Raw genomic sequence first — 10,000 nt, 5'->3', positions numbered from 1 at the left:
CAGAGCGCTACAACGGCACCCGGAAGCTCCGAGCGGACGACACGGGGGAGACGGAGGGAGCGAAAAAAACGACAAAAGACGAAAGAGAAGCAGACGGAGACACGTGCACGACGAAGTGAGCGTCTGTCCTTCTGTCCACGTTGTCACACAGCTTCACTTCTTTAAATGAACGTGTCGCTTTCATCTCTCACGTCTTTAACACGTTTTCTTTCTGTTCCTCCGTTCCAGCGCGCGCAAGAGACAGAGAGACGAGAAGATCTCCATTTCTGCACAGAAAACTCCTCAGAAGCAGCCGAAGCCCAGGACAAACGAGGCGGAGAAGAAGAGGAAAAGGTGACGCTCACAATACACCGTGCCTTCCAGAATTATTGGCACCCTTCATTAAAAAATTAACAGCAATTATTATATTTTTTAAAAAAAATATTTTATTTAAATATGATTTCGTTGTTCAAACCCAAGTTTGGACGTTTTTGTTTACATTCTGCGCATTTAATGATTAGTTTGTTAAATTGTTTTCTGTAATGATTTGGAAGTGTGTGGCCAAGTCTGAACCTCCTGGCAGAGGCAACCAGGTTTTGGTGTGGTTTTGTTTTTATAAAAAAAAAACAAAAAAAAAAACAGTATTTATAAAAAGATTAATTCCAGACACAAAGCCTTTTTGTTATGATTATTATTGTGGATATGTTGATATTGTTGTGTTTTGACTCATTTGTAAAAAATATTAATCTACAGTCAAGTTTTAACCTCATGGCAGAGGCAACCAGGTTTTGGTGTCGTTTTGTTTAAAAATATCGTTATAAAAGGTTTAATTCCAGACGCAAAGCCTTATTGTTATGGTTATTGTTGTTTTAACCTCATGGCAGAGGCAACCAGGTTTTGCCCTGAAATATCCTGATAAATGTCAGAATTCATTTAGACAGAATTCTTACTGTACTTTATTTATCTAACTGACAGTGCAGTGATGCAAGATGAAAATGTTTGATTAAAAAAAAAAAAAAAAAAAAAAACAGCTAAGATTTTCCTCTAGCTAGCAGCTGCTACTGTGGGATTTGTTTTTTTTCCCCCGTCCAGGTTGCGTGCGCATCTCTTTTGTTCATTAACACGATGTTGAGTCTGTTGTAGCTAGCACTAAAATAGATTCTGTGTCGTTTAGCGGCAGTTTGATTTGCGTTCGTTATAATTAGCCGAAATCGAGAAAGTGAATGATGGACCGTCGATGTACAGTGACGTTTTTAACGTAATTTACGTTTATAACCCACGAGTCTGAGCCACTGTATTATCTGCTTCTCTGCTTATAATGTTCTTGTGGATTTCTTCTTAAAATAAAAAAAAAAAAAAAAAAAAAGGAGTCTAGTCTAGTAGATAATTCCCTAAAAGTAAACATCCGATTGTTGATATGTTTTTATTTTAATCCCAGCTTATACGTATATCGCACTGGATTATTATTTCTTTAGACTGTGACACTAAAAAAAATAAGTACAGAGCTGATTTCATTTCGTTCATAGGATCAGGGTCGTACTTATACGATGTTAATACATCATCGCCCTCTACTGGGTATATTTTGAACTGCCGTAACGAATATGTTTAAAATGATGGTTACTTCTGCAACAGCAACGAAAATATTCAGAGTGTGTGAGCTAAACATTTCTGAAATCACGACCTAATCAAGACATTTATTCTGCTATTGTTTTTATAAAGTGTTCCGTGTGAACTTCATCAATGTTCCTTAAAGCTACAGTGTCCTGTTCAATCCCCGGACATGTGACTTTTCCAGCGTGCCTGAAAGATTCGCCTTAAATAAACACTAGACTGCCGGGGAAAAGCAGAGCCGGACGCAGGAGTGAAGTAGGTTAGCTAAATAATCCGGGCTTCACTTATGAGTCAGTATGAACAGAAATGATGGAAATGAAGCTGAGGCTGAGTGAGCGTGAGAAACTTGTGAGCTTTGAACGTGCTGCGGTCGAGTCATGGCCGTGCTGGAGAAGTCAAGCAGAACATCCCAAAGGAAGACTGAGTGTTTCAGCGGAGGTGTTCCAGTCATTTCCGTCTCTCGCTTTCTAAACTGGGAAACAGCAGACAAGGTAACAGATCTGACGGGAAGACAGGGTGCAGTAGGATGACCTGGTTTCTGAGGAAAAACGGACTCTCTTGCCTCTACTGTAAGATCTATTTTGTTGATTTTAAGACATTAGTCGTCATCGAGTCATTAATTTCACGGTGGCAGGAAGTGAGGGCTGAAGGAAAGTAGGAAAGAGGGAAAGAAGGAAGGAAGGAAGGAAGGAAGGGAGCAAATGGTTGGCATATGAGTGGGAAAAAAGGCTTTGTCTCTGTATCACTTGAGCAAGAGGAAATAAGCAGATAGCTAAAACACTGGTTTGAGAACGGAGCCCTCTGAGCTGTGTGTGTGTGTGTGTGTGTGTGTGTGTGTGCGGCTCTAACTCCTGCCTGAAGTGGTTTAAACCAGCAGTAGTGAGATGTGATGTGATGTAGAAGTGTGTGTTTGTGAGGCTACTATATATTCTAGCATCTTACTCAGGAACACGAGGCTGAAAATGGGTCGGAAATCAGTCAAGTTAGAAGCCACTTTTAACTCAGTTGGCACAGATCCAGTAGAAAATAACATAGTGAGTGAATAATGTCTGAGTATAAACTCGGTATGTTCTGTGTGACTGACTGGATTGTGGTTAATTGAGCATTTAGCGATCATGAAGAGGTTTCAGGCTTCCATGGAGCAGAGCTTCCCATCCATCTGCTCTGTTATGCCGATAAGGGATTCGCTGTTTTTCCAGCTGACCGTGTTTGCGCCTCTTTCACACAGCCTGGGCTGCATCTGCTGTACATGACAAAGCGAACTCTGACCCCTCCGCTCTCCCGGCCGAGGCCGAGGCCGAGGCGGCGCCGCGAGTCTGGGCTCACCCGGGCCTCTGTGCACAAACCCCAGGCTGTATGTGAGGAGATTAGCCACGAGGTTACGTTGTGTTGTGCTGCTCGTGTGGCGCTTGATGCTAATTCCGATCATGCTAATCACGGCTTTGAGTTTGGAGTGGTAAAATGCAGCATGGTGTGACGTTTTCATGCGGTTAAAGAGCAACTCCAGCACAAACACCTTTTGTGTCACTGTTTTTGACGTAATCACTGGGGGTCAACCATATGAATAAACTCCCGTCATATTCACATCCCAAATACTCACAAGTTGTATTTGTGCCAAAACAGTAAACGTAAAATTCGATTAAAATTCGTAGCGTGACCGTTGCATAGTCTTGGTGCCAGGGGTGGAGGGCTGGGGTCACAGTTCTCGGACACAGCGCAGAGTGTCGTTCGTATCCTGTTAAATAGCATTATAAGTGGTTACAATTTAATGTGTGTCCTTTCCATGTGCTGTAGTAACACTAACATTAAAAATCTATTCAAGTGCCAGACTGTTAAAAAGTATGCATTCAGAAGTTTGTATGTATTCTTAAGCATAAAAACAGACGTTTAAATATTTACATATGCACTCGTGCAAATCGTATCTGGTGTCGTTATAAAAGACGTTGCCATCAGTTGGAAAGATTTCACACAACATGGATTATTCATGATGAAGGTGAAGGAGCTTCCTAAAGTTCTGAAAGACGACAACACTCAAAAACAAAAACAACACTCGAATAGGAAAAGCTACCAGTGCTATAGCAACGACTTTAAACATCCCTGTCAGTACACCTGATTTGATAACATGCAGCTGGAAAGTTCATGAAACAACAACGACGACAGCTAATCGTCCCCAGAACCACACAAGATTTCACTACGCGCTCTCAGACGAATGGTAAGGAAGCAAAGAGAGAAGCCAGCAGTCACTCGAAAAGAGTTGCAGGACGACCTGAAAGCAGCAGGAACAACAGTTACATAGAGAACAATAAGCAATGACCTGCACCGCAGTCATCTCTCTTTCTACACCTTGTGCTAAACTCCTGCTTAAAAAAAAAAAAACCACAAAGTGAAGCACGGTGGTGGGAGCATCATGATGTGGAGCTGCTTCTCTGCAAACGGTGAGGGATGTACCGGGACGCGTTAGAGGAGAATTTAATCTCATCAGCAGAGAAACTGAACCTGGGGAGAAGATGGACGTTTCAGCAACACAACGATCTAAAACATTCAGCCACAATAACGCAAGAAGCCCTTCCATCTCCTGACTTCATCCTGAAAATTTATGGAGGATTTTGCAATTGCGAGTCCACCAGAGGGACCATCACCACCTTGGGGGTTTGAAGACGATTATCCAAGAAGAATGGACCAAAAAGTTAATGGCTAAAGGCTGTAACTGCCAACAACAGCTGTGCAACAAAGCACTCATGTTGTTCATTTGTGGTGTGCAAATACTTTTTTTCCTATCAGTTTAATTTTTTAAAACGTTTCTTTGTTTATGCTTACGAATACATACTTTTTTGTACAACGTCAAAATACATAATGTGTGTAGATATGAAGTGTTTATGTGCACTGGAACGATATTAAATAACACAAACAACAGTGTCTGAACACTTATTTCATCTCACTGTATGTGTTTTGTGCAACTGAGAAACCTGAACACCATGTTTGTGTCTGTGTGTGAAGGAAATAAGCCCCGCCCCCTGATGTCTAAAAAGGCCAACCTGCGACTTTGTAATAGATAAAATAATAAAATTAAATCAGAGTGCACTGTTTAAGATCAGCGAATTTCATGTAAATTCTTCTGTAAAACATGGAGTTGCTCTTTAACAGTTACGAGATTCTTATTGTTCTTATTATTATTCTTTTTATCAGCTTTCTGTGAACACAGAATAAGCATTAGTGTGCAGAAGACTGGAGAATGACGCAGTAAGAGAACACAGGAGAGTGTTAGCGGAGTGTGTTGTGTGTCTAATCTAACGTGTGACGCTGCACTTTCACTACTGACCCCACAGGATGAACGCATGAGTGTGTTACCTGCTGTGTTACTATTTTTTTTATTCATTTATTTATTTATTTTTGCATTTTGGACCATCAGGGCTTCAGCATCAGTGCTGGTTTTAACAGGCTAACACATTATCCAGATTTATACGGTTAATTACATCACAGCGTGTGATTCAGAGCTTTACATGGTTAATAAATAAGTAAATAAAATAATCGTATACATGCCTCGACCTGGTGTCGTTATATCAGACACAGACATCCGGGATCGTCGGAAAGGAAGCTGTCGGAAACTCTCTTATGTTAAATTTATGACGTATGAATGTAAGAGGACATTTTATTGTAGACGTCATCCTAAAAAACTAACCCCAATAACGACCAGAAGGCGGTAAAAGAAAGCAGACTCACGCTGAGTGGTATCTGAAAATGCTTATGTATCACACTGTAAATCTAAAATCAGTCAGTTATTGATCTTATTGAGCAATTTCCCCCTGGGATTAATAAAGTTCTGTGAATCTTGAATCTACAGTAGCAGCGAGCTAGCTGTAACACTGTCGGTGGTCACGAGGGTCATACATGGATGACTCGAACGGAGCGTCGTCGTCAGGGTCACTCGCCGTATTTCTCGAACCAAACTACACTCCAGACTGTTTAAAGGTGCATTAGACGAGATTCCAGCTCTAGTGGTTAAGCAGGTGACGTACAACAACATCTTTACTCCATGATAAGGCACAGCCAGTGTTCATTCTCACAAAGTTTCATACCACAGCACTTCTGAATTGTCGAAAGTGTTGATGAATTTTCTAGAACAGCAGCTCTGACAGTAGTGCAGGTTTATATTAATGCACTTGTTCTAATACGCTATCGTTTCTATAGTAACAGCTCATTCAAAGCAGATGCTCCATGTCCACAGATTAAAAAAATAATAAGGAGAAGTGTGTTTATTTAACATGTATGGAAGGAGTCTCCAGTGTCAGCGCTTTGTAACAGTCAGAGGTAAAGCTGGAACTTTAAGTTTTCCAACGTCTTCAGCAGGACAGAGGAGTTTACGCTTCTTTGTAGTTTCTCAGTAACGTGACAAGCTGATTTTTTTTTTTTTTAAATAAATTTAATTATTGTAATTGTTGTCAGATTGCTGTGGTATAAGAAGAATAAAACACTTGGGGACGTGCTGTTACAGGAAAATAATCCATTTCAGGTGGGAACAGTAACTCCGGATTGTGGATTGTTTTCCTGTAGCTGCACGTCCCCGAGTGTTTAATATTTTTGGAAGCACAGTGTAGATTTCTGCTCACAGTCCGAGCGTCTGTCTGTCTGTCTGCGCTGGACGCCTCTGTGCTTCTTCCCACATACTGAGATGGGGGCGGAGTGAGGGAGCATCAGGGGCGGGGCTATAAAAATGATTGACAGGAGGCCCATGTAAACACAAACGAGCACTCTGACCTGAACCACGCTTTCCTAAACACCTTTTCTCAGCCACATCATACACTCGTGCATAAACAAATATATTTTATCATGTTCTACGTATTTTCTGGTTATCTGAACTAATCAGTAGGAAAAATATTTTGACTATCGCACCTTTAAACACGTCAGGGATGTAGCGTATTTTAAACAGATTATTGACTCGACTCGCCCAGCGCTCTCTCATGGACGCTTTAATCTTAATTAGAATTTGTTTCGTTGAATTTTTGTTGCTGGTTCTAGAGCCGCCATTTTTTCCTCTTTATCCCAGATGTGGTTGGTTTGTTGTTTGCTTCTTGTTTGAGGCTAATGTTGCTAACGGGTAATGGAAGTGTATGGCCTCCAGATTAGCAGGGTTTCTCACACTGTGTGCTAAAATCTGTAAAGACGGACAGAAGGACAAATTCACTGAGAGAAAAACAGCCTCAATGTTGAATCACGTCGCCAAACCCTGGTAGTGGGCGTGGCCTGAGAGGGGGCGTGGCCTGAGAGGGGGCGCTTATACTTTAGAAGAAATATAGTTTTACATAATTCTTTTTAATGCTAGTTTATGAAACAGTTCATGAGAAAACATTCTAAACATGCTAAACTGGTGGCTATACGCTTCCATTATTTGTTAGCTACGTTAGCCTCGTAACGCCTAAAACGTCTCGGTTGAGGACGTTGCGAGCTTTTCTAGTTTATTTTTCTAAAATTAAATTAAAGTCATTAAATAAATCTAACGTTTTACTTTGGTTTCTGTTTCCAGAGCGAGAACGACCAGCGACACCTAACGCCTCGGCAACCACAGCAGGGATCTCCAGACCATAATACTCCTCTACACTGTTTACAGCATGGACTCTGAGCAGCGAGTGTGTCCTCATCCCAACACACACACACACACACACACCAGCAGAGCAGCGCTGGACTCGAGCACACTGCCGTGGCTTTGATCTTGGTCTCAATTCTAATTATTATATCTATTTTTTTATTTTATTTGAATTTTCGCAGAATCTGATGTTGTAGTTCTATGCATCACCGATTTGTAACATCGTATTTTTTATTAGACGACCACGTTATTTCTGAAATACTCTATTTTTTTATATCAGAGACGACTTCGAAGATTCGCTCGCATCCGAGACCTGCTGCGCTTTTAAAGGTACTTCGGTACGGCGGAATTAAACGCAAGTATTTTTGATAAGACGACGTGTTCGCTTTATGAGGAACAACAGAAAACGAAAAAAAAAGTCTTACGAATTTCCTCTTTAGTGAAATAAAGGAACGCTGCATTGTCTAGTTTGTGTATCAGTGGCATGCGTTATCGTCTCATTGTCACGTTATATTAAAACTCTTTTTTTTTTTTTTTTTTTTAAAGCGAATAAACGTCCGGCAGAGTGTTACTGAACGGGGGAGGGGATATGCAAATGAGTATGAATATGCAAATGAGTATGTTCATTATGTCTTATTATTGCACCATAATCCACCTCTTTATTTATACTTCATTTCAACACACACACACACACACACAGCTCTCTAGGGCTATTCCTTTAAAAATGACATTTAATTTCATCTACTTTAAACCTTTTACATTGGAATGCATTTGCATATTAATGAGTGTTTATAATGTTAGCTACACTGTGTTTAAATCACACCATGTACATAGAAAGTACATTTTTAAAGAAAAGCGAAGAAAAAATAATAATTTTCTTGTCAGTTTTATTGTTTTAGATTAGATTTTATGGATTTCCCACCAGAAATGTTTTATTTTCATTGACGTCACGTTCATTTCTATCCCGAGTTTAACATAAAAATCCAAACAAATGAACAAATTCAAATTATTCACTATAGATGCTCCCTACCTAGTGCACGATGTGCCTGATAGCCGTTTGAGATTCAGCCGAACTTATCTACAGCTCCAGTTAGAGCCTGTTTAATACTTACTTTATTATTTTATTATGTGAGAAATAAATACGCTATTTATTTACAGCTCTTTTCTGACATCGAGTTCGGCTCTTTCCGCCGAAAAACTTTTTTTAGGACCCATCATTTCAGTGACTAAAGGTTTAAACATTCAAATGTGTTTTTGCATTTAAATATGTAAATCTTTTTTTTTTTAAAAGAATAGTTTTCTAACAGTGAAATTTTGTGATATTTTTTTTAAAGTGAATTTAATGAAGTTTTAGAGAGTGGTGAGAATTTTGAACAGCAGCCACACAGATTGATGTATGATGTCATATGATCGTAAGGGGCGTGGCTTCCCGTATGAAAGTGATATTTTTAGCTTAACAGTGAACTCGAGGGTCGCCGGGTCGCCACACGAGAACAGGAAATCAGCGCATGTGCTGGGAAAACAGGCGAAAGTGTAACATTCGGTCAAAACCAGTCGCTGTTGCTATAGATATGTTAACAAAACACAGACATCTGAAACACAATGTCAAAATTCTGCTTTGTTTGTCGTAAAAGTTGACGTAAAAGTCTACGTTCGAATGCGTTTCCTGGTCACATGACGAAAACTTTAATCTTTTTCACCTCACAGAAAAGCCGACAACAAACCAGTCACAGGAATCTTAAAGTTACAATGCACTGACACTGGAGACTCCTTCCTTACGAGTCCCTGTGAATGAGCTGTTACTATAGAAACGATAAGAGCAAGCGCATTAATATAAACCTGCGCTACTGTCAGAGCTGCTGTTATAGAAAGTTAATCAACACCTTCTGACCAATCAGAGTCCAGAATTCAGCAGCATGGTATAATAATAAATGTTAAATGATTAAAATGATTAGACAGTGAAAGGTTTTTGATGGTCACCACACTGTTGAATCCTCTTTCAGTGAGACATCACGTGTTCTTCGGTCATTAATTTGAAATGAAACCGTGACATTTGTAGAACTCGAGCATGTTTAAGTCTTTTCCAGCGTGTGTACAAAATCTAAACATTTACAACAGACAGCAAACAAAGATCTCATTATCATGTGCAATAAAAAAAAAAACACAGAAATTTCAGAAAAGTCATTCTGTTTAATGAGAATCAGACATTTTCCAGTAACAAACATTATAAAGACAACAGAATTTGGCAAAGGTTTACAGACATGGTTGTATTTAATGACGTTATATTAAAATCACGACACTTCCCCTGAACTGAGTTATGGGATACGTGTGATGATAAAGAATAATCAGGTTCTTTCTGACAGCTTCCTGAATGAAATGAAGGGATAGTGGTGTTTTGAATATTGTGAATATCGCAGTGTATGTGTGTGTGTTTGTGTGATAAGCAACACACACACACACACACACACACACACACCCAGTCCAGACTCCATTGACGTTTCAGAAACACGTCCCTTCGTCGTCTCCTGTGTCTCGGTGGAGTTCAGAAGATCATGGGAGGAACACCGCTTCCGAACAGCAGCCTCCAGGAGGACGGGCTTCTCCACGGAACAGAGCCCTGAACCTGAGACAGGAATCATAATCCTTCCTCTGTCATCATTGTCATTATTGTCATTATCACTATCACCATCATCGCCATTATTATCTTCAGTATCACTATCACCATCATCGTCATTATTATCTTCAGTATCATTATCGCCATCATCGTCATTATTATCTTCAGTATCACTATCACCATCATCGCCATTATTATCTTCAGTATCACTATCA

At 40.0% G+C, this 10,000-nt stretch overlaps 2 protein-coding genes across 5 annotated transcripts in view; one reads left to right on the top strand and one right to left on the bottom strand.

Moving 5' to 3' along the window:
• The window catches only part of ptpn2b (protein tyrosine phosphatase non-receptor type 2b), a 29,078-nt gene extending 20,750 nt beyond the window's left edge, over positions 1-8,328 (top strand). Inside the window, exons 8-11 of one of the 3 annotated variants that reach the window (XR_008300794.1) lie at positions 1-115; positions 229-333; positions 2,819-2,944; positions 7,112-8,328. The exon at positions 1-115 is cut by the window's left edge and continues 73 nt beyond it. Coding sequence is in view for 2 of the 3 variants with exons in the window: in XM_034298500.2 (XP_034154391.2) it covers positions 1-115; positions 229-333; positions 7,112-7,136 (245 nt within the window). In the remaining variant the exon portion in view is untranslated. Of the gene's footprint in view, positions 116-228; positions 334-2,818; positions 2,945-4,776; positions 4,831-7,111 lie in introns of all 3 variants that reach the window. The other 2 variants (XM_053228434.1, XM_034298500.2) reach the window with 2 other exon arrangements.
• Positions 8,329-9,341: 1,013 nt separating this feature from the next.
• Positions 9,342-10,000, bottom strand: part of psmg2 (proteasome (prosome, macropain) assembly chaperone 2) — a 13,399-nt gene continuing 12,740 nt past the window's right edge. For both annotated transcript variants that reach the window (XM_034298501.2, XM_034298502.2), the window contains exon 7: positions 9,342-9,794. In XM_034298501.2, the coding sequence (XP_034154392.1) occupies positions 9,714-9,794 (81 nt within the window). In that variant the 3' untranslated portion in view covers positions 9,342-9,713. The remainder of the gene's footprint in view (positions 9,795-10,000) is intronic.

The sequence above is a fragment of the Pangasianodon hypophthalmus genome, chromosome 23 (assembly GCF_027358585.1).
Source record: "Pangasianodon hypophthalmus isolate fPanHyp1 chromosome 23, fPanHyp1.pri, whole genome shotgun sequence".
Taxonomy (NCBI): Eukaryota; Metazoa; Chordata; class Actinopteri; order Siluriformes; family Pangasiidae; genus Pangasianodon; species Pangasianodon hypophthalmus.
The sequence above is the reverse complement of the archived record's forward strand: the minus strand, read 5'-3'. Positions and strand labels throughout refer to the sequence as shown.